Source organism: Zingiber officinale, chromosome 6B, assembly GCF_018446385.1.
Source record: "Zingiber officinale cultivar Zhangliang chromosome 6B, Zo_v1.1, whole genome shotgun sequence".
In the NCBI taxonomy this organism is placed as follows: Eukaryota; Viridiplantae; Streptophyta; class Magnoliopsida; order Zingiberales; family Zingiberaceae; genus Zingiber; species Zingiber officinale.
In genome coordinates, this window is record NC_055996.1 from 13,064,803 (window position 1) to 13,089,767 (window position 24,965).

Consider the following 24,965-nt stretch of genomic DNA (forward strand, 5'->3'; position numbering starts at 1 on the left):
CCGAGCAAACATCCTAGCAGAGGCCTAGCGGATGCTCAGAAGCACAATCAGGTGAATGCCAGGCGGGCAATCGAGCGAATGCCAAGCGGGCGATTGGGCGAATGTCGAGCGATGGATCAAGCGAATGCCGAGTGAATGTCGAGCAAATGCCAAGCGGGCGATCGGGTGATTACCGAGCAGACAGCCTTGCAACGGCCTAGCGGATGAGACGGCCTAGCGGATGCTGAGAAGAGCGATCAGGCGAATGTCGGGCGAGCAATCGAACAAATGCCAAGCGGCGATCAGGCGAATGTCGAGCGGGCGATTGAGCGAATGCCGAGCAAACGATCAAGCAAATGCCAAGCAGGTGATCAGGTGATTACCGAGCAAACGCCCTTGCAGCGGCCTAGCGGATGACAAGTAGAGCAGCGAGTAAAGCATGAGCTGACCAGACGACAAGTGAGACGAGTATCAACCGAGTAATGAATAAGGCGAGTGCCAATGGAATGGCGAGTACCGAAAAAGCGACCAGTTAGGCGAGCGATGTGGAGGTCCGACAGAATCGAGAAGTGGGCTCGTCGAGGGCCTGTCCGATCGACAGTAGCTGACCCGGAAAAAGTGGAGCTCAACAGATCAAAGGGCGCGGATGTCGTGAGCCGAACATAAGAATGTAAACAAGTCAAGCCACTCGTGGGCTATTCAGGTCTCGATTCAAAAAAATTCGTTCGAGTTCATTCGATTAAGTCAACAAGCTGAGCTCGAGCCTGGTTTCAAGCTCGAAAATATTATCGAGCCTAGCTCGAGCCTGATTTCAAGCTCGAAAACATTATCGAGCCTAGCTCGACCTTAACATTATTTGGTTCGTGAGCCTTAACATTATTTGGTTCGTGAGCTCACGAACATGTTCATTTAAATGCTCACGAACATGTTCATTAAGAGGCTCGCGATCATGCTCGTTAAGAGACTTGTTTATCTTATATATATAATTAAATATCACAAATAATAATTATAATAATATATTATTAATTATTATAATTAATTATCTTAAATGAGCTCGAATTAGGCTCGTTTAATTTTTAAACGAGCTTTTTTTTAGTCGAGCTGGAGCCGAACTTAAGCTATTTAATTTTATTATGAGCCGAGCTCGAGCTTAAGAACTAAACCAAGATCGAGCCTCTTATTGTTTGACTCAGCTCAGCTCATTTACAGCCCTAGCCAAATGAGAGCGAAGGTCGTAAGCTAAGCAGGCGCGAAGCTCGTGAGATCAAAAGCGAAGTAAAGCAGAGCCCGTGGATTGAGCACGAACGGGAACGATGCCCATTAGTCAAACAAAAGCAAGAGCAAAGCCCGTATATCGGACGAGCACTAAGCCCATGAAATAGAAAGCGAATAAGAGCAGAGCCCGTGAATCATGTGGGCATGGGGCCCGTGAGCGAATGGGAGCGGGAGCGGGAGCGGAGCCCGAGAGCTGAGTGGGCACGAAACCCGAGAGATCGAAAGCTAACAAGGGTGGAGCGGATTGATCGAGGGTGAACGAGAGTGAATCCCGTGAGTAAGACAAGAGCGGGAGCAGAGGCCGTGAGTCAAGCAGGTGCGGAGACCGTGTGCTGGACAGGCGTGGAGCCCATGAAATAGAAAGTGAATCGTCGTGGAGCCCATGAATCAAGTGGGTGCAAAGGTCGTGAGCGGAACGAGAGCGGGAGTAAAGCTCGAGAGTTGAGTGGGCATGGAGCCCGAGTGATCAAAAGTGAACAAGTACAAAGCCCATGGATCAAGCACAAACGGGAGCAAGGCCCGTGAGTCAAACAAGAGCGGGAATAGAACCCATATATCAAGGCGAACAAGAGCAGAGCCCGTGAACTAAACGAGAGTGAATCCCATGAACTAAGTGAGCACAGAGCCTATGAGATCAAAGGTGAACGAGAGCGAAGCTCGTAAGCTAAGCGGGCATGGAGCTCGAGAGCTAAGCGAGAGTGGATCCCATGAATCGAATGAGAGAGAGGCCCGTGGGATCGAAGGCGAACGAGAGCGGAGCCCGTGAGCTCAATGGGAACGAATCCCCAAAGATCAATGGCAAACAAGAACGAAGTCCGTGAGCCAAGCGAAAGTGGAGCCCGAGAGACAAGCGAGAGTGGATCCCATGAATCGAACGAGCACGAAGCTCGTGGGATCGAAGGCGAACGGGAGCGGAGCTCGTGAGCAATCCCGAGAGATCGAAGGCGAACGGGAGTAGAGCCCTTGGGATACTCTGGACCGAGCCCAGTGACGATACTCTAGTCCGAGACCAGTGGAGATAGATCGACCCCGAACAGGGGAGGTTGAGCCTTGAAAAGGACATATCGTTTGAGATACTCTGATTCGAGACCAATGACAATACTCCGATTCGATAACGATGTCAATACTCTGGTCTGAGACTAGTGGAGAGAGCTTGACCCCGAACGCAGGAGGTTAAGCCTTAAAGAGGGCATACCAATAGAAATACTCTAGTCTCAAACTAGTGGTAATACTTCAGTCCAAGACTGATAACGATACTCTGGTCCAAGACCAATGGAGATAGCTCAACCCTAAATAGGAGAGGTTGAGCCCTGAAGAGGATATACCGATAGAGATACTCTAGTCTAAGACCAATGACAATACACCGATTCAAAACCGATGGTGATACTCTGCCAGACCAATGGAGATACTCTGGTCCAAGACCAGTGGCGATGCTATGGTCTGATACTAGTGGAGATAACTCGACCCCGAACGAAGGAGGTTAGGCTCTGATGTAGTGAAAACAAAGCTCTTAGCAATATGAGGGAGCAAACCTCGTAGCACACTTGATCGGGGAGCTGAGCCTCTAGTCCATAATCGGAGAGTGAGATCCCTAACCAGAAATTGAAGAGTGAAGCCCCTAGCCCATAATCGGAGAGTGAGGCCCCTAGATCCTAATCGAGAAGTTGTACCGCAAGTATCTGATCGAGGAGTTGTGCCTCTAGTGTCGGATCAGAGAATTGTACCCCTAGTGTTTGATCGAGGAACTATACCTTTAGTCTCTAATCGGGGAGCTATGCCCTAGTGTCTGATCGTATAGCTGTCCCTAGTGTCTGATCATCTAGGACCCTAGTCTTTTATCATGGAGTGTGACCCTTACTCTTTGATCAAGGAGCTGTAACAAATCCTATGACCAAAAGAGAAAATATAATAGAAAAATTAACTTGTTGACTGACTGAGGATCTGTCTCGATACTTCAACTCCTGAATACCCGTGAAGTGAAGGGGGAGACTATAATATGATAAGAATCCAACACTTGTACCGCCTGAGAATATGGAGAATAAAGGTCTTGTCAGGAACCATAAGCTTCGAATGCCTCGATCGACAATGCCTAAATCCCATCTTTCCTTCTGCGTTGTGATGACCATATGTTTGTCAATATCCTCTGGGATCATGGTGATGGTAGAGAGTTTTCCGACGTCATCCATCTTAATGTTGCAAATCAAGCAGAGAGATTCTCACAGATAACACCAAATTTGATCTTGTTCGAAAGCTGAGTCAGATGTGGGGAGCTTGTGATGAGGATAAGGATGTTGACAAAAAGATGACCTAGATCTAGGACTTGCAAGAGCGTTGCAGGCTTTTCACCTTTCAACGAAGTGGGCGTGTGAATGAGGGCTGCCAATAATACCCACGAGCCTGCACACACGCAGAGAGATCCCACGGAAGTGTTAAAGCACAAATTAAAGAAGAGGTCCCTAGCACAAGTCCCCCTACGCTCAAGTCAGGAGCACCACAAAGCAAAAAGTGCAGAAAGAAGATGACAATTAGTATTGTAGTAAATGCATATGTCTGTGTACCTGGCTAACGTTGAGGACCTCCCTTTTTATACTACCTTTTATAACCTCCGCAATAATGAAGCATCAAAGAATGTTGTGTATTAAGGTACGTGAGAAGATGGATGAAGTACGATGAATTCTCATTAGGTAAAGGAAGATTCCGTGTTATACATGTGACAAAGTATCAAAATATTCGCTAACGAATAACCGTTATTGTCTAACAAGTTATTATAATTCCATTACAATGTTATCCCCTGACAATAGTTTGACCGATGTTAGGACAGATCAAGAGTAGACTGGGACGATGCCAAGGAGAAATGAGAGGATTGAGTCTTAAGGACTCGACCAGCTAAGAAGTCGACCAAGAGTAACCTGAGATGGTGCTGAGAAGAAATGAGAGGATTGACCCCTAAGCTCCAACCAGCTAAGAAGTCGATCAAGAGTAGCCTAAGACGGTACCCTAAAGAAATGAGGGGACTGAGTCCTAGGACCCGACTAGCTAAGAAGCCGATCAGAAGTAGATTGGTATGGTGTCCAAAAGAAATGAAAGGACTGAGCCCTATGGGCCCGACATCTAAGAAGCCGACTGAGAGCATATCGAGAGGCATACTTATGACTGAGATGAGAGAGCCGAGTCCCAAAGGAAATTTCCGGCTTTGATTGTTGCTTCCCTTTTTGGACCAAGTTAGCAAGAGCTTTCCAACCTTGACTACCACCTCTCCTTAACTTTTGACCACCTCATCACCTTGATTATTAGCCTCCCGTGTTACTAGGACCCTCCATTATACCTCATATCACCTACGAATCATACAAAAAATAATAATAATAAACAGAGCAAAGACCGACCCCGACGAGGTATCGTAGCTAACTACTACAATGGGAGTTAGTTTGTGCACCTCGCCGTCCACCAAAAGCTGCAGGGAGAAGATTGCTGCCCTCAATCCCAGTGTCGGATGCAAAACATATATAGCCTACAAGATGAACATGAACATATGATTGAGCAAAGGAATAAATTGTTTCGACTGGAAATCTGAATGGTTTATTCGGAATATATACGTGCAAATTTCCCTTGTGCTTCCAACCCAATATCTGTTGCAATCACTTCATCCGGTTGTCTGCGTCCATAAACAACTTCATGTTAAATGTATGTCAACAAGATCCTTTTCTGTATTGCGCATCAATTCGCTAGCAAGCATAGTTGAGATATTCAAACTTAATAAAGAAATCTCTTCGGTTTTTTGTTACAAAAATCTTGTTGCATTTTTTACCTTCAACAAATCAAATACCAATACGGTTGCAAAGAGGCTGCGGAGTGAATGTAAATAATGCTGTATGGCTTCTGAATCAAGGGTTCAAACTCCTGTTAGATAATTAAACTGTTAGCCTTAACGATATTAAGGACGATGGAAATAAGTATGGAAAGAATTCTCATGTTAGCACACAATTGGATGGACTCATAGAGTCTATTTAACAATCTTTCATTAATTTACGAAGATGTTGATAACACTAAATAATTTTTAGATGTACATCATTGAGTAAGAAAAATAAGACTAAATGTTTTAAATTACTAAAAGTAAACTTCTAGATCTCATTGCATGGATCACAAGAACTATAGTCCCCTCGGGACGGTGAGGTGGTTGAGACATAGGGTGTTACCACATGAGGTCTTGGGATTGAAACTCGACGCGTCCGAACATTCCTTGGCCACTTACATTAATGACTAGTAGTCATCCGTGATTTACCCTCTCCGTGTTGACCTAAATACGGCTTGGCGCGGGAGAGCAACTAAATAGCTTTTTGCTACATGGATCACAAGAACTATATGTTTAAAATATTAATGAAAGTGAACTTTCAAATATAATTGTGTTGATGATAAGGGATTAAGTTCATTATCATAAAAGAAAATTCTAAGTTAGTTTACATGATGAGCAGCAGAGGTTAGCAACAACAATATGGTTAACACTTCAACTTCACTCATCAAATATAGCTCCAGCAAGATGTTAGACAAAAGAATCACAAAGGCTGTGATGTAATTAGGTTTTAGACCAACGTGAGAGTTATGGTCAGTTGGGGAGGAGGTGAGGGAAGGGGAAGGAAGGGGAAATAAGGGGAAGGGAAATTTTAAACCTCGTTTGGGAAGGAGTGAGGAAAGGGAAGGAAAGGTAAGGAAGGGTAAGCTTTAACCTTTGTTACCCATGGAAAGAGAGATTTTCTTACACCCCGAATTGGGGTGTAAGGAAGGGGAAGGAAAATCAAAAAAAAAATTATTCCAATTTTATCCCTGTTCTTAATAGTTTAAGAAATGTTCTAAGTTCTAATTTTGCTATGTCGCCGGAGTTCAATTTCCTCGCCTTCTTCACAGCTCGCTTGCTGCGAGATTATTAGAGGAGGAGATCCGACACGTCTTCTAACTGAATCGAAGGGAAAAACCATTTTTGTCGTCAAAATTTAAGAGGATATCTACTATTTTTTAATTTTTTCATCAAAATTTAATAAATTTTTAAAGAATAGAAATTCTCGTTATCAGCTTTATCTTTCAAATTTTTTTATTTAAGATTTCTAAAATCATTATTTTCATTATTTCTCATTTAATTACTTGATCATCGGTAATTCATTGTTTTGAATAGTATAAGAAAATTAATTTTTATTAAAAAAATAACTAATTTAAATGATAATATAAAAAAATAATTTTATTATTTAAAATATATAATTTATATTTATAAAATAAATATTAATATTATGAAAATTTTCTAATTTAAAAAGTAAGGATATTTTTGTAACTTTATCTATTTAACCTTCATTCCCCTTCCTTTCCTTCCAAACAAAATAACACATGTTACGTTAATGAACCTTCCCTCCCTCCCAAACAAGGAGAAGTTAAATACTTTACTTTCCCTCACTTCCCCTTCCTTCCCCTCCTTTCTCCTTCCGTTAATGAACCTTCCCTCACTCCATCCAAACAGAGGGTTAAGGGGTGAAGCAAATCCAACATTTGCCGCAATTTCATCCCAGTTATGTTGCTGAATTATAAAAATTTTAACTAAAAAGCCCTTGACAACATTTTAACTAAAATGGTGAACCAGACTGAGTATACTAAGTTAATATATGTTGATTGTTTACTTTCATGAAAAATATAGGATCATTACCTAAAATTTGCATGGTCATAATATGAAATAGGGGTCTAAACGAGTCAAGCTACTCATAAGCTACTATTCAGGTCTCGGCTCGAAAAAAAGCTTATTCCAGTTTGTTCGATTAAGTTAACGAGCCGAGCTTGAGCCTGATTTCGAGGTCGAAAACATTATCGAGTTAAGCTCTAGCTTAACGATATTTGGTTCGTGAACTCGCAAATATGTTCGTTTAGAGGCTCACGAACGTGTTTATTAAGATGCTCGCAAACACGTTTGTTAAGAGACTTGTTTATCTTATTATATATATATATATATATATATAATTAATTATTATAACTAATTATCTTAAGCGAGCTCGAACTAAGCTCGTTTAATTTTTAAACGAATTTTTTTCGAGCCGAACTCGAGCCTAAGAACTAAAGCTCGAATCGAATTCGAGCTTAAGAACTAAAGCTCGAATCGAATTCGAGCTTAAGAACTAAAGCTCGAATCGAATTTGAGTCGAGCTCAAGCTTAGGGATAATGAACTGAGCCCAAGCACAAGCCTCTTACTATTCGGCTCAGCTCGGCTCGTTTACAACCCTAATATGAAGTTGGAAAACAAGCATAACAAAGAAGAAAGAATAAGATACTACTTGCATACCTTTACAACATACAGCACAAAACGCTCCAAATCAAGGCACCGCAAAAGAAAATGAGCTCCTATAACAACCATGACCGGCCTTCACTCACTGTCCACACCACTAGCTGAAATTGATGAAAGAACAAAAAATTGTTAACTGAAACATCAGTTCCACATTGTTATATAGTTGTAAAGGCCATCATACATTAAATGCTTGAGCATAGCCCACTCAGTTCAGTAATGAGTGTTGTAAACCTATATCTGGAACAATAAAAAAATTTGAAAAAAAAAACAGACACAAATGTAGTTGCATATACTTTCAATTTTAATAAGATACTCACATTATCTTCATTTCAGCGATATCTGTGAGATTAAGAGAATATGCTTTGGCAAGATATCTTGAATGGAGAGATTACTCTTCAGCAGCAGAGAATGGTGGGCCACTAAGGTCACCATCCAAGAAGCTTGGCACAATTGAAACCACTTTGTGTTTGGGCACCCTTTCCTGTTGCTCTATCCTACTCTGGTCAGGATCCTTAATTAATGACATAAATGTAGGATCGAGATAGGATTCCCAGCTGTTAGAGTTTCGGCTGAAAGAAAACAAGTTAGTGAGAAAAGATGTCATGCCGTAAGTTGTTAAGATATACATTTTCCAACAAAAACGTATAAACTTAGTGGGAAAAGGATCAAACTGAATTTGCACAGAAAAACTAATTGCAAATTACTGACACAAAAGGATGAAGAAAATCCAGAAACTTAATCTTGTTTTTACTCAAAGGAAGAAATAATATAAAAAATATGCACTTCTCGGTAACAAAGAAATAAATATCAATCGGTGCTTGTTAACTTCAACTAACCCTCTCAGAGTCAACCCAACATCAGAAACTGGAAGATCTAATGAGATTGTTGTAGGAGTTGCATCAGCTACCGAAGGTGCAGGCAAAGGTTTTATTCTGATTTTCCTTTCATCAATAACTGTCTCACCACTGCAGGCAAAGGTTAAAGAAAAGAAGACTTGAAAATGAACTATTGCAACATTGCATAAAGGAGAATCCTTTAAGGCTTGAATGCTCTTCACAATCTCTGTTATGACAAAATAAAGTGTATATGTTTCATCTAATATTTTTATATTTGGTAGCATGCTTATGATTGACATGGGCATGTTAAGCTTGTAACCTTGTAGAAGCACCTACCTTCTATATATTTCTGTATCAGCTGATGTGGAAGTACAAAAAACAACTGCAGTGATTTTATTTTTTTGTTTCTCCAAAAAACGCCTTACAGTCCCCACCCAAGTGATGGAGAAGTGAGCCAAGATAAGTAATTGAACAATATAAACACACATTTAGAGAAAACGAAATGATCAAACCACCATGTGCATTATCCTGGTGATTTATACGAATATGAATGTGAAAAAGATAATAGAAGAAAGTTAACGTCATCAACTAATTTCATCAGAATAACATATTGAAAAGAAATAGACAAATAGGATATCTCATCATTACATACTTATGGCAACATGTGCAGCAGGCTCACGAGGATAGTTTTTGGCCTCAGTATAAATACATCCAGTTGCAATACTGCATGAGAATGTCAGAAAATACTCAGTTTGGCATATTAAAAAAAGATATAAAGAAATAATGGAGATGTCAATAACAAGTATTAAAAAAACACTATAAAATATCAACAACAAAAAAACACTAACCGTTTGCATTTTCTGCGGCTGTATGGTACTTGACAGCATACTTGGGGCCAACTGTATGAATAACTTTTCTGGACAATGACATTGAATACAAGTTTTCCAAGTCAATAAAACAACTACATATTTGGAACAACTAGAGAATCACATAAACACCATATTGTTGATTAGAGGTGCATAAAAAATAATAGCCTGTTTGAAGAAAATTCTCAAATAAATTTATTTGAAGTCTATACTTTGCACATGTCTTACAATTATAAGAAAGATGTCTTTTGCAAGACATGAAAACTAGTAAAGAAAACACTAAGAACTTAGAAATATTTCAAACCTGTAATTCTCTAATCAGTGGCAGACTTCCAGTGATCGTGTATGGCTTCAAATGCCAACAACTTCCTCAGTTGCTTTGCACAAGACATGAAAAGCACGAGAATCAAGATTACAAGCAACCCCTGATGTCATAACTTCATCAAAAGTTATTGTAAGCCTAGAAAGCAAAAATTTTTTAGTAAGCAAACTCTATGACGCACCTCAAAGCTCACATATGCTTTCAGGGTATGCATTACAGCTATTATCATGAAGAACATAATGTTAGAAAATGTCTAATAGATCCATCCCCATGCACGCTAATTGAGCTAACACTGGCATAGAAACATTAACAAGAAAAGGAAATATCTGAAACTAATGGCACAAGAATAAATGCACTGATTAAAATTTAGAAATCTTCACCTTCCCCTCAAATTCTCATCTGGAAGAACATATTTAGACACTGGACTACGAGTGCCTAGCTTCTCTATATTGGCATTTATGTCATCTACATACTCGTCTAATTTCTTGATTACATTTTTAACACTACATAAAAGAGAATATTTGGCTTCATACACATATATTACAACAACAACAACAACCAAGCATTTTCCCACTAGGTGGGGTCGGCTGTATGAATCCTTTTACGCCATTGAGCTCTATCTCCTATTATATCATCATCTATATTTAAATAAATTTTATCTTGTTTTATTGTTGCTAACCAAATCTTTTTTGGTCTTCCTCTTCCTCATTTGATATGCATGTTTATCATGGTTTCACATCGCCTAACTGAAGCATTTATTGGTCGTTTAAGTACATGTCCGTACCATCTTAAACATGTGTCTCGGAGTTTGTCCTCAATAGATGCAACTCCGACTTTCTCTCTAATGCTCTCATTTCTTATTTTGTCCATCTTCATATGTCCACACATCCACCTTAACATCCTCATCTCTGCAACTCTCATATTCTGCTCATGTGCTCGAGTCATAGCCCAACATTCAGCTCCATATAACATAGCAAGTCTAACTGCAGTTTTATAGAACTTACCTTTAAATTTAAAAATTACTTTACGGTCACATACAACACCCGACGCTCCCCTCCATTTCACTCATCCTGCTTGTATTCTATGTAAAACATCTCTCAATCCCTCCATCATTTTGTAAAAATGATCCTAAATATTTAAATCTCTCGGTTCCGGGCAACTCGTCCTCTCCTATCTTAACAATTGTTTCATTACTTCTAATATTGCTAAACTTAAATTCCATATATTCTGTCTTTAATGTACTAAGCTTAAAACATTTCCCTTCTAGTGTTTCCCTCCAAGATTCTAGCTTAGCATTTACTCCTTCACGTGTCTCATCTACTAAAATAATATCATCTGGAAACAACATGCATCACGGTACTGTCTTGAATGTGCGCAGTGAGTTCGTCCATAATTAGTGTAAAAAGATAGGGACCTAGGGCTGATCCTTGATGTAACCCTATCTTTATTGGAAATGCTTCAGTTACTCCGCCTGAAGTCTTTACTCTGGTCGTTGCATCCTCATACATATCCTTAATTAGTTCAATATATGTTACGCTAACACCTCTTTTTTCTAAAATTCTCCATATAATTTCTTTTGGGACTCTATCATAAGCTTTTTCTAATTCCATAAGCTTCATACACATATATTAAGATGAGAAAAATCAAAGCATGAAAAGGAATAAAGAAAATGAACCAACATGTAGAAAGGAGTTAACCTGCATTAAGAAGGAAAAAAAACATATTAGATTATCATGTTTTGACCAAATATTGATGATGCAGGATAATGAAGTTATCAGATGAATAATAATAATAATGACAGTCATGCAACCAATATCAGTTGTCAAGTAAATACCAAGTGAAATGCTAAAGTGAAGGCATACTCATTATTTAAGAAAATAACAGTTCGTTGGTTTGGTAGGTATTTAGAGACCATTAATAAAAAAACCGTAAACTTAGGCCAGTGTTAGGTGTAGCTCCAAGAGATCGCACATCAAATAAAATATTTAAGATGGGATAGACACATTCAAAGCCAATTAATAAATCTTACAGTCAAGTAAGACGAATCAAAACATACCAGTTCACATTCTCCATGGACCAAACACACCATTGCATATCTAAGGAAAAAGAAGCTACAGATACACACATAGAGAATATGATACAAACCTCCAGTGTACTTTCAATGACATAAACCAAAGCAAATTGAGTAACTAATAGTCACATACGAGTTGTTATAACTCACTGCAAGAAAAATATGAACCACATCACAATTCGATGAACTAGAACGAAGTTACAAAACTATTAAGCATTTGTATCTGCTGAAGCATAATTTAAGATAAAAGGAAAAGGGATGATGGATGAGGAAGGATCCAACTACATATATTCAATTCACTCGTCCATGTTTTCTCCATTTTGGTTTCCTTCGTCCTCGCTGAGATCGAGATCAGCGAGCAATTCTTCCAGTGGGATCGAAGGTATATCATCGCCATCAGCTGTGGATGCCGCTTCTGATGGTTGATACTCTTTGTTACGATACAAGGATATGTTGAATCTCATCTCTGGGTTCTCCTCCAAGTCCCTCAAGAATTCCTCATACTCTGTATTCCTCTTCTCATCGTTCCTGCCCTTCGAGGTAGTATCAACCTCCATGTTGAGGTTCTTCACCTTCCAAGTTCGTGCCTTTCCACGTTTCTTAGACTGCTTCTCCTGATAGCTCTTCTTTACAAGAATAGTTTCGGGCAAAACGAGATTTTTATGCTGATCAATGTCAAAGTCGTTATTGTTGGCTGAATACAGATCGTATCCAAGGGCATAATCTCCTGGATTCAGGAGATGGCCTAGGTGAGTGCGGATTGTGAACATGGTGTCGTTCTTCCCAAAATCAGTGATGCGTGCAACCTGAGCATGTGCCATCACATACTTGGAGCCACCAATATGGACCTCTGCAGACTCCACCTCAATGTCAAGCACTATGTACTCCACAAGTTGACGGGAAGTTAAGAGGGACTTGAAGGGGGCTCTCCAGTACTGATTTGCATCAAGGAAGGCACTCCGGAGGGTGAGCGGGTCGAGCAAGGCTATTGAGTTAGTAACTCTGGTGCAGAGGACAAGCGGGCCAAGATTCCCAAGGGCATTAGCAAGCTTCGGGGGGAGGCAGATGAGATCCTCACGGCACACAGGGCTGATCTCCACCGAGAAAGTGTGTTTATAGTTGTAAATGCTGCTCTTTACATCATGGGAAACAAGTTGTTTGTCATTGCGGAAGCGGATAGGGGCAACGCCGTTGATGAAATCAACAAACTTGGTGGCATGGCTGCGCGAGCCAAAGAAGAAATCCAGACCGTGATCAGCCTCAGCTATGCGGATAGCACGGACAGCAGCACCATGGCGGAGGATGAGCTGCTCAAGGTAGAAGAAGGTGCGTCGGTGTTGGACGAGCTGGCGGAGCTGGACAACTGCAGACCACTGATCGGGATTGGCCTGAGCTCTCGTGCAGTTGTCACAGAGACGGTCATGGACGGTGAGCTCAACCATGTGGGCCTGCTCGAGGATAGCCCCGTGGAGCGCCTCGGCTTGGACACGGAGGCGGAGGCGGAGTCGCTTCGAGTGGGGCTCGGTCCAGATAAACTCCGCGTGGACAAGGCGGATGCGGCGTTGGGGAAGGCGGAGCCGGCGAAGGCAGAAGGCAAGCAGTTCTTTTGACTCGGGCTCGAGGCCACGGATCCAAGTGCGTGGTGGCTGGAGGTAGGAGTGGCACTCCGGGCAGTAGACGATGGCGGCGTGGCGGATGAGGCCCTCGGTGATGTCCACCCGGGAGCGCAGGCAGCGGACGCACATGTTGGCCGGGTTGGGCGGCATCGCCACCCCACAGATGCAGCACAGAACTGTGCCCACCGTCTGTGCCGGCATGAACATGCCCGATTGCTCCATCTCCATCGGCGGCTTGGATATCGAAGAAGAAGAGGAAATTAGGGTGGGAGGAGACGGCCGCTGGAAATCCAAGAAGAAGAGTGAAATTAGGGTTGGGGGGACGGCGGCTTGGTAAATCGAAGAAGAAGAGAAAATTGAGGACGGAAGACGGAATATATGACGGCAAATTAGGGTCTGGAGGAACCAAACTGTTTAGGCCGAAAAACGTGATTGTATTATTTACGATTGGTTATTATTTTTTTTAAGCCCGCAAAATACTTTATATAAATTTAGATTACTGATATTTTGCCCCGAGAACAAATGCTTGGGCCGCAGAAAGATCATGCGGTCAGGATCAAATTCCTGGAAATTTAACGGTGATAAAGCTTTCCTTCACTCGATGGAGCCGTGGATGACGTTGGAGTTTAGCAGCAAATTATTGAATCAAATATAAAGTTTCAGAAATATCTAAATGATGTACCATAATTTCAAAGTTATTAAATCACATATTTAATTTTATTTTTACCCTACCAAATTAATTATTACACTGTAATAATTCATCCAGAGACACTGGTCAAGAATAATAATTTACTGCAATCGATAAAAAAATATAATTCGATTTTAAAATTTTATTATTTTTAACATAATATGTCAAATCGAGGCTGAACGTATGATAAAAGGAACCAGATGATTATATAAGACTTAGTTATATATTATTCAAAGTTCTTTAAATCTATTAATTAATTTCAGATAAAATCAATGGATGATCTAAAGAGTTCGAAATGACATATAACTAAATTTATGAATTCATTCTCATAATTATATTCATATTTTTAAATATCAATTTGATATATCATATTGAGAGCATTGAATTTTGGATAATAAAAACTTTAATTTTTTTTTAAAAAAAAATTCTAATCAATTGTTATAAGTTAGCACTCGATTAAAGTTATAGTTCATGATTACATAAATATTTTGAATCTATTATTATAGTATAGTAATCGATTAAAATAATTTTATTCATATTTAAAAATTCATTATTCTCAATATGGTATATCGAATTAATGTTTGATGATATTAATATAATCAAGAGAACTAAATAAGTCCATAAGACCTTATTTCATTTTATTCCGAGCTCTCTAAGTCCATAGACAGTTTTGATCAAAACTGATAGATGAACCTAGAAAACTCAAAATGACATGAAATCAAGTTCTATATGTTCTTCTCTTTCAATTAATTTTTAATCATAGAAAACTTTTTAATATATTTTTTAAAGTTTTTAATCTACACAATCAATTAAAGTTATTACGACAATTTACCAAAGGACACATGTACATTTCTAAATTTAATAAAAGGTGCACGTTACTTTGGTATTTACCAAAGGAAGCATTTTTTAAAATGTATTTTTTATTTTATCCTTCTGATAAATTTGACTTTTTCTTCCTTTTTTATCGCCTATAAGTCTAATATGCAAATCATATTAAACTCATAACGTTTAGAGTTTAGTTAATTTTTTATAACATTTTAATATATTTGGAGAAGTCGAAATAATTAATAGATAACATATTCGAACTTTTTGTAACTACAGAAATTAACAAAAATTGATTTATTATTTATTTCGGCTAGGTGTAAAAATGTAATAAGGATGAATCAGCAAAAATCCTCATGCATAGACCTAATATGATTCATATCAGACCCAAGAGATTTTTTTTTTGTTAATTCTTCCTTATTATATTTTAACACATACTAGAAGTTAAAATAAATAATGGATAACATATTTGAACTCCGTACAACCTCAGAAATTCACAAGAACTAAAATGGGTATAATCAGAGTTTATAAGTCCATCAGTGAGTTCTGATCAGGTCAAAACTCACTGATGGACCCAGAAGCTCCGATTGTATTTATTTTAGTTCTTGTGAATTTCTGAAGTCGTAAGGAGTTCAAATATGCTGTCCATTATTTATTTTAACTTTTAGAATGTGTTAAAATATAATAAAAAATAATCGATAAAAATCCCTATATGTTGGGTCTGATATGAATTATATCAGGCCCACGTTGGGTCTGATATGGAATCATATTAAGCTCAACATTGGCCTGATAAATTTTAAAAGTGATAATCCAAAAAAAACCTGTGATTAAAGGTTTTAATTTTGAAGATGACAGGTTTATGCATGGAAATCGGGCAAAGGAACCCACAGCTAATATCATTCTTCTATTCTTCAGGATCCTTACGTTGTGTCACAGTGCAATTGCTAACCCAATTAAGAAAATTGGTGGCTTTGCTTATGAAGCAAAATCACCATATAAAGCAACATTTCTTGTTATTGCTAGGGAATTTGGCTTTGAGTTTTCTAAGAGGACTCAATCTAGTGTATTCATTAGGGAGAAATATTTTATCTTTTGAGGATCTTATTGAGAGGTAATACTTCAGTTTGCATGTTTTAATCAGCAGGTTTTCTTTTGTTATGAAGATCTTGGCGACTTGATATTTGATTATGATATAGAGAGTTCAAGATTCTAAATGTGTTGAAATTCAACAGCAAAAGGAAGAGAATATCTTTAATTGTGTGTGATGCAAGTGGGAAGTTTTTTCTTCTTTGCAAAGGTACTGATAGGTATGTCTAACTTTTATAAAAAGGAATTTTTTTTATTACTAGAGATATAATTTGTGTAAATTATATCTTTAGTCAGATCTAAAATCATTGATGTAGGTGATAAATATGATTTGACTTGTTACTAAGATTTGATTTTTGTTTAATTTTTTTTTTTTGTTGAGTAGTATCATATTTTGGCTTCTAAAATGTCTTAAAATTTAACAAGGAATAATCAATAAAAATCCCTATGTATTGGCCAGATATGAATCATATCAAATTCAATATAGACCTGATATGAAATTATATGAGACCCAACGTAGACTTGATATGATTTATATCAGACCCAACGTATAGGAATTTTTATCAATTATTTCTTATTATATTTTAACACCTTCTATATGTCAAAATAAATAATAATAGCATATTTGAATTCATTGCAATATCATAAATCTATGATAATTGAAATAGATGCAATCAAAGCTCTTTAGGTTCATCAGTGAGTTTCGATCAAAACTCGCTAATGGACCTAAAGAGCTTCGATTGCATGTATTTCAGTTCATATGGATTTCCGAGGTTACAATGAGTTCAAATATGCAATTCATTTTTTTTTTACTTATAGAATGTGTTAAAATATAATAAAAAATAATTGGTAATAATTCTCATACATTGAGCTTGATATGAGACTCAATGGAGGCCTAATAATACTATAATATAGGTATAGAGTATAGGTTTAGGGTTCAATTTAACTAATATAATTAATTCAATCTAACTGATCTAAGTCAACTAATTAATTTAATTCAACTAATATAATAATTAGAATAATTAAATGAATTAATTAGATTATTTAGATTGGTTAGTTTAATTCAGCTAATTAAATTAATTAGGCCAATTCATTTAATTAGATAGGTTAAAATGTTAAGTTTAATTTGGTTAATTTGAATTATTGAATTAGATTAATTAAATAGTTAGATTGGTTAGGTTAATTAGATTGATTATGTTAAGTTGGTTAATTAGATTGATTATATTGAATTAATTAGGTTAATTAGGTTAGGTAAGGTAATTACATGGATTAGATTAGTTAGTTTAATTTGATTAATTAGATTAAATAAATTAATTAGATTAGTTAGCATAATTTAGATAATTAAATTAATTATATCAATTACATTGAATTAATGAGTTAAATTATATCAGTTAGATTAATTAAAATAAATTAATTAGAATAGTTAGGTTAATTAGGTTAGTTTTGTTAATTAGATCAATTAGATCATTTTATTATATTAATTAATTTGACATAACCCCTTAATACTATAATTATATTAATTCCCTTAACATCATAATATCCTAAACCACCACACGTGATTCTGATATGATTCATATCTAATATAGAGGTTTTTTTGTCAACTCTTTGTTATTAAATTTTAATACCTTATAGAAATCAAAATCAATGAAACTTTTTACAATCTTAAAAATTCAGAAAAACTGAAATGAGTGCAATCATGACCCTTTATGTTCATTAGTGGATTTTGGTCAAAAAAACATGGGTCTGATATGATTTTATATTAGGCGCAATGTGACCTGATATAATTCATATAAGGCCCACGCATAAGGATTTTTACCGATTTATCATTATTACATTTTTTACATCTCCGTAGAAATTGAAATAAATAATAGATCAGTTTATATTGATTTCTGGGATTGCAAAGAGTTCAAATATATTATCTATTAATTATTTTGACTTCTCTAAATGTGTAAAAATATTATAAAAAAATTAACTAAACTCTAAATGTTGTGGGTCTAATATAATTTGAATATCAAGTCCATGTTATGCTTGCATGTAAAAAAAAAAAAGAAAAAAGGAAAAATAAGATTTGTTTCATACATAAGAAAGAGGAAATAGAAAAGAGAATGAGAAAAAATAAAATAAAACAAAAGTCAAATTCCTAGATATAATGAGAATGCACTTAAAAATATGTTTTTTTTATAAATAACAAAGTAATAGGTGCATTTTAGTAAGTTTAGAAATCAATCTATGCCTTTCATATGTTTCTCTCACATTAACTTTCTCTTTCATCTAATTTTTTTTATTTTTCTATAAGGGTAAAAAAAAAATTTAGGTTCATTTCGATTGAAAATATTTAATTAATCAAACATCATTTTTAAAAATAATATCTAAGTTCATACCCATTTTTATTCCATAATATTATAATATTCATTCCTATTTACATTCCTATTCTTAGGAGAGAATACCTCCTCTTATTTTTTGTTTTCATTTTGAATATGTGATTTGACGTGATATAAATATTTTTAATAATTTGCCATTTTAAATACTATCACTCGTCCCTACGCTGACGTGCTGCTGCAGAAGACTAAATGTTAGTCAAAGTTTTTTGGACCAATGATATGAAGACGCGTGACGAATTCTTGCTTCGTTCCCATTCACAAGTCGCAACCCGACAAATCAATGTCTATTTATAGTATGGCAACGAATTCGAGAGGCAGAAAGAGGAGAGCTGACGCTTCGGAGAAAGCGGGGGAGGCGATGAATTCGTCCAAGGGGAGGAGCGATCCAAGTCCGTATCTTGGCGTCAACAAGATCGGCAAGATCATCCAGAAGCCCTCCTCTTCCTCCTCCTCCCTGCCGCCGCCGCCGCCGCCGCCGCCACAGAACGTCTACACCATCAGCATGCGCGACTTCCGCAACGTAGTACAGCAGCTCACCGCCGGAACTCCCTCCGCCCCTCGACCGCCACGCCCTTCCTCCCCTTCCCGCCTCCGCAAGATCCGCCCTCCGCCGCTCCCCCTCGCTTCCCCCTCCCCCCGCCTCCCTCCTCCGCCGCCGCCTCCCGCGCCGGCGGAGTCCCCTGTCTCCGCCTACATGCGCTACCTCCTCACCTCCGACTCCGCCGCAGCACCCTCACCCCGCCTCCCCTTCCCCGCCCCTCTGCCCTCACCGTCCGCGTTCCTCAACCTGCTATCCCCCAAGTCGCCCTGCTCTCTGCTCTCGCCGCTGCCGCCTCTCTCCCCGGGCTTCTCTTGGCCGCCGTCCCCCTCCGCCTTCCCGCCCATCCTCAGCCCTACCTGGAATGACCTGATGTAGCCCCACTGTTTGATTAATTGCCGGAACGAACCTAAACAAAAGATCTATCTTTCATCTAGTATAGTTTGATATGCTAAATGTAATATGCTTTTTCTTGTGTGTAGGATTGAAACAGTTTGATCAGAATAATTACTTGTGCTTGTTCCTTGATATACAATTCATGTTCACGATCAAATCTTTGCAAGTTAATATGTAAATATGGTTTTGATAAACTGTACTGCTCAAAAACCTGACTGGAACAGCAGATTCAACAAGTTTAACTCAAAAACTATTCACTCTTTACAGAACCTAACTAGATCGATCGATTCGACTGATTAACTTGAGAATTATACTGAACTAGATATTTGACAAGTTCAACTAGAAAAGTCCTGGCTGCTTCAGTTGTCTAATTCTCTAGCCAGAGTGGACTGCATTCAAACTTGGGCTATTTCTTGCAGCTTAGTTAAAGCTGTGAATAGATAGGGTGATGCTAATGAACATGTAAGAGTTTTGAATTGATGTAGCATTAGCTAAGTCACCATGAAAGCTACAGGGAGAAAGAAAAAACTGAGAGGATGAAACAATTGCAGGTCTGGCTTTGCATGGGGTTGACTTTGACAATACTTTATGGGATATATATATATATATATATAATTTTTATGATATTTGATTAATTTTGAAAGGGACAATGTACCGGAATTTGAAATTGTCTAATTCTAGAGATCATCCGTCAGATCTGACCGAAATTTAATTTTTAATCGACCATCATAACAAACAAAAAATTATACATTAAAATTCATCTAAACAGTTAGTATTCTTAGATATTATCTATGAGAATTGTTATCAGGCTTGTGAAAAATATATTTAGTCTGGAGCTCGATAAATTTGCGTATAATTTAAGCTGAGGGGATCACAAGTGCTCTCACGCATGGGGATTGATCCGGTGATAAGGAGAGGTCTCGGTCAACAGGATGGTCAATAATATGGTGGAGGTCAAAGTCAAACTGGTCAGCGCCCTGGTATTTTCGTTCGATCGGGCAACCCCCTTTTCCGACCGGGAGGAAAAATCGTCGAGCCTACACGAAGCAGACGTTAGCACAGCTCGATAAGGTACCGAGCTTCCGACGCTCAGACAGACAAGGTATGCGCCGAGCGGCCAGCCCACTCGGACTCACACCGGCAAAACAGTAATGACCGAGCAGACTCCATTCAGACACAACTCCGTTCTATATAGCAACGAAGCTTGGACAGCGGATGCTGGCCGAGCGGCCATTCCGCTCAACCCGAGGACAAGATCGCCCGGACGACCGATAGTTGGCCGAGCGGCTCTTCCACTCGGTCTGTAACAGACAAAAGGAGGATCAGAAGATATCCTTCTGGGAACCTGTGCCACCGACAGACGACATGCTTGATGACATGGTCAGACAGAAGATCGTACGATGAAAGATTCCGCTGTCTTGTCAGAGATATGTTCGGATCGTTAAGGTATGGTGTCAGAGATATTTTTCTGACACGTCTTTTCAAGGTATGCTTTGAGGAGCGTGTATGCATCGGGGAGTGTGCACGCACGCCTAGGGAGTCCTATATAAAGACCCCCAAGCTTTGATGGAGGTATGCATAATCTCTACTGTAGCTATAGTTACTCTGTCATTTTGCTTCCTCGTTTCTTCTACATTGTCGGCGTTTGACTTGAGCATCGGAGGGCCATCGCCGGGGGACCCCTCCCCGGCTCGGCACTGACGTTGCTATGGTTGCAGGCTTCATTGACGAAGAGTCCACCACCGGTCATCAGGAGCGCTACGCCCCCAACATCCATTGCCTTGACTCTCAGACATGATCAAATTTGGAGTCGTCTGTGGGAACGCACATACATCCGAGCCGGGAAAATGAAAGAAACTGGACGACTTCACACCGTGACGCTCACTCAAGAAGAGCTCAATGCGCTAATACAAGCGCGAGCGGCAAAGATCGTCGAGCAAGAGCAGCAAACACTACAAGAAAATTGAGATTTTACAACACTTAAAAGATAACATTTTTTTAAAAAAGCGTTGTCTTTGTTTTGTTAACAATGCTTTTAGTGAAAAACGTTGTATATCTCTTTATTTTCTGACTAATAGATAACGTTTTTTTAAAAATCATTATCTATTAGTGATTTTTGTAGGTCAAAGACAACGCTTTTTGAAAAGCGTTGTCTATTATCAATTTTTTAATGTCTACGATAACGATTTTTAAAAAACGTTGTCTATTGTCAAGTGTCTATTATCAATTTTTTAGTGTCTATGACAACGCTTCTTGTTCCTTCACTCAGATCTAGTCATCCAGCCATCCATCAAGCTTTGAAGCTATGTGGACCATCAGATCTAAAGATAGAATCAATCTCAAGTTAATCTTAAGTGATCTGGACTGCTTATCACAAGATCTGACGGCTAGATCTTCATCTATCTTCATCACAATATGGACGACCCAAATTAAAGGAGGAGAAAACTTTGTTTCTTTTTCCCCACACGACGGCACAGTGCTGGTGATTCCTCTTCTGTTCGCGACATCTCCTCTCGCACGGCTAGGGCACGTGACCTCCCATCGCTAGTCGTCTCTTCTTTCTCACCACCGGCCGAAGACTCTTTCTTCTCTTCACTGTCGTTGGTTGGACCTCCACAACCCACCCTTCTTCTTGATTCCAGCGGCAACGACAGCAACATTCTGGGCGGGGCAGCAAGTAGCGACGACGACTCTGATCATCCACCTCGTCGGAGAGGGTTTCTCCAATGTGCCCTCCATCTTCTGGCAACCTTCCGAAGTTCCACCACTTGGGGTTCAGGTGGCAGAGCAGAGAGAGGTCCGGCTATTCATCCCATTTCGTAGTGCATTTCCATAACTTGTCAACTTCATTTAGAGAGGGTTTCTCCAAGTGAAGAGTCGTTCACCATCATCGTGTCGAAGTGTGCAGCCACCAGCAAAGTTTTGTTTGAATGCTTGTATTGAACTTAATTCTCTCTGTTTGAATTGCACTCATCTTGCTTTTGTTGGTTGGTCCTAGGAAGATCGTACCGGTTCCACTGTACAAAATTTTTGTACAAGTGTCGAACCTTTCCTAAACAACCTATTGTGTTCTTTAGAAGTTAAATTAGGAATCGCAGATGGAACTTAACATCATTGATTCCAAATTTAACTTATCTGTTCTTGATGGTTTAGATTTAGATCACAAGCAGAACTTACACTATTGATCCAAATCCACCTATGTTATTAATTCCATTAAATATAAATTTCCAAAATTGGTTTCCAAGACTGCATGGCGAGGCACATGGTCTTCTTGGATATGGGAGCAACCACCACCGCCTAGACAAAGCCTTTTAAGGAAAGCTAATATTTAATTTACTTAAATAACTCTAGGTTTAACAAAAAAGAACAATCAAATCACAAATTCTAAAAATAAAGAAAACACAAACACAAATTACTAATTCGAAAAACTAGATCTGATGTCTCTTGTATTTGGAATTCATACAAAGAAAAATAACTAGTATAATGCGGAAGAAAATTACTAGTTATACTTTCTTTTTGTATGCTAATGACCTCAAGATCTTCTGTCGTATTCCTCGCCTCGCCTTGGACGTCATGTGGGCGACGATCCTCCAAGATGAACACCACCCAAAGCTTCTTCTTCCTCCTTCTAGTATTCGGCCACCACCACCAATTTAGGAACCAAAGAGAGCAAGGGAAAAGGGATAGGGAGAGGGCCGACCACAATGAAGAACTCCACAAGAGAATAAGAGTTGTTGTCTTCCCTACTTCTCCTCTTCTTCTCCTTTTCTTGTATCCGACCACAATGAAGAACCACAAGAGGTGGCCGGGCCTTGCATGAAGAGAAGCAAGGGCCGACCCTTAGGAGAAAACTAGAGAGAAGAGAAAAAAGAATAGCATGCTTCATGAGGCCTCTCTTCCCCTTCTTTTATATTACTTGCCAAAGGCAAATAAGGAAGGACTTTTTACAAAAAATAAAATCTTCCTCTTGTTTTTCCTTTTCCCTTTTATTTTTTATTTTCTTTCCTCTTGATTGAATCAATCACCAATCCTTGATTGAGTTTAATTTGATTGAGTCTTTTTAAAGGATGATTGGTCGGCCCCTTGCTTGGGCACCAAGCAAGGTGGCCAGCCACAATTAAAAGGAAAGAAATAATCCTTGTAAAAATTTTATAAGCAAAGAAAAAAACTCTTATAAAATTTTACAAGCTCTCTTTCAATTTCCTAAAGTGAATGTTAAAAAAAATAAAGTTTCAAAAAATTAAAAACATATTTTTAAAATTTGAAACTTCTCTTCTAAAAAATTTCCTTTTTTAACATGGTGATAGAAAATTTAAATTTTAAAACTTTTCTTCATTTTTTTCTTAAACCATGAGGATGGTTAAAAAAGAAAAATTTTAAAACTTTTAAACTTTCTTTTAAAACATGTGGCCTAATTCAAATAAGGAAAGTTTTTAAATTTAAAATATCTCTTTTACAACTTGTAGTTTTCGATAAAGAGAAGATTTTAAAAATTCAAAACGCCCCTCCTTGTTTGAATTAATGTGGCCGACCCCCTCTTGCTTGGGCACCAAGCAAGGGGCCAACCCCTTAAGAGGACAATGTGGCCGACCCTTGCTTGGTCACCAGGCATTAGGCTGACCCCCTTATTGGACACAAGATGAGCTTATATTTGGATACACTTTAGGCTTTAATGAGGCTACGATAGGGACCTAGAGGACAAATTGGTTTTGACCTTTCGATGAGCTTGACTATCCCGTGTTCGCCCCGAACACACAACTCAGTTCATCGATAATAACTCATTCCACTAGAGAGTTATTATCGCACTACCGCACCAATCCCAAATTACATATGGGCTCCTTCTTATCATGAGTGTGTTAGTTTCCCTGTGTTTAAGATAATGAATGTCCACTAATTAAATGAGTTACTGACAACTCACTTAATTAATATCTTAGTCCAAGAGTAGTACCACTCAACCTCATCGTCATGTTGGACTAAGTTCACCTGCAGGGTTTAACATGACAATCCTTATGAGCTCCTCTTGGGGTCATTCTCAACTTAGATTACTAGGGCACAGTTTTATTTTATAATCAACAACACACACTATAAGTAATATTATTTCCCAACTTATCGGACTTATTGACTTATCGAGTTAAATCTCACCAATTGATAAGTCAAAGAAATAAATACTAAATATATGTGTTTGCTATTATATTAGGATTAAGAGCACACACTTCCATAATAACTAAGGTCTAGTTCTTTTATAAAGTCAATACAAAAAGAACTTACCTAAAATGATCATATTCAATACACTTGGAGTGTATCAGTGTAATTTATTAGTTAAGATAAACTAATACTTAATTACACTATGACTACTTCAACGGTTTATTCCTTTCCATCTTAGTCGTGAGCAACTGTTTATAATTTATAAAGAACCGACAACATGATCTTCTGTGTGTGACACCACACACCATGTTGTCTACAATATAAATTAATTGAACAAATTACATTTAACAAATAAATATAGATATTGACCATTGTGATTCTTTATTTCTAAATAAATGTTTATACAAAAACTAGGCTTTTAGTATACACTCTAACAATCTCCCACTTATACTAAAAGACTATGTTGCCATATATCCTGCCATACATCTGATTCCCAAACCTTCAACATGTCCATCAAAAGCTCTTGCCTTAGGGGCCTTAGTGAAAGGATCTTCCAGATTATCACTCGATGCAATCTAGGAGGCAACAACTTCTCCTCGTTTATACGATTTCTTGTATTGAGTGATACTT

The 24,965-nt window shown here is 38.3% G+C and overlaps 2 protein-coding genes and 1 long non-coding RNA gene across 3 annotated transcripts; 1 reads left to right on the forward strand and 2 right to left on the reverse strand.

Annotated features, from left to right (window-relative positions):
- Positions 1–2,458: 2,458 nt before the first annotated feature.
- On the reverse strand, positions 2,459–8,369 carry LOC121992021. The gene is made up of 6 exons (XR_006114800.1): positions 7,886–8,369; positions 7,566–7,669; positions 5,060–5,151; positions 4,848–4,906; positions 4,688–4,762; positions 2,459–4,589 (listed from the first exon to the last, which is right to left on the reverse strand). It is a non-coding gene; the product is annotated as an uncharacterized LOC121992021 (long non-coding RNA).
- Positions 8,370–11,773: 3,404 nt separating this feature from the next.
- Positions 11,774–13,668, reverse strand: LOC121992022 (60S ribosomal export protein NMD3-like). The gene has a single exon (XM_042546132.1). The coding sequence runs from the start codon at positions 13,505–13,507 to the stop codon at positions 11,960–11,962; it is 1,548 nt and encodes a 515-aa protein (XP_042402066.1). The 5' UTR covers positions 13,508–13,668; the 3' UTR covers positions 11,774–11,959.
- Positions 13,669–18,758: 5,090 nt separating this feature from the next.
- LOC121990776 (protein HAIKU1-like) lies at positions 18,759–19,292 on the forward strand. Its single transcript, XM_042544846.1, has 2 exons — positions 18,759–19,168; positions 19,277–19,292. Exons 1-2 carry the CDS (start codon positions 18,759–18,761, stop codon positions 19,290–19,292), a joined length of 426 nt encoding a protein of 141 aa, XP_042400780.1.
- Positions 19,293–24,965: the final 5,673 nt, after the last annotated feature.

What these genes read in the sequence shown, in the direction of transcription:
- LOC121992022 (XM_042546132.1), bottom strand. Translation starts at nt 13,507, where the DNA reads ATGGAGATGGAGCAATCGGGCATGTTCATGCCGGCACAGACGGTGGGC.
- LOC121990776 (XM_042544846.1), top strand. Translation starts at nt 18,759, where the DNA reads ATGCGCGACTTCCGCAACGTAGTACAGCAGCTCACCGCCGGAACTCCC.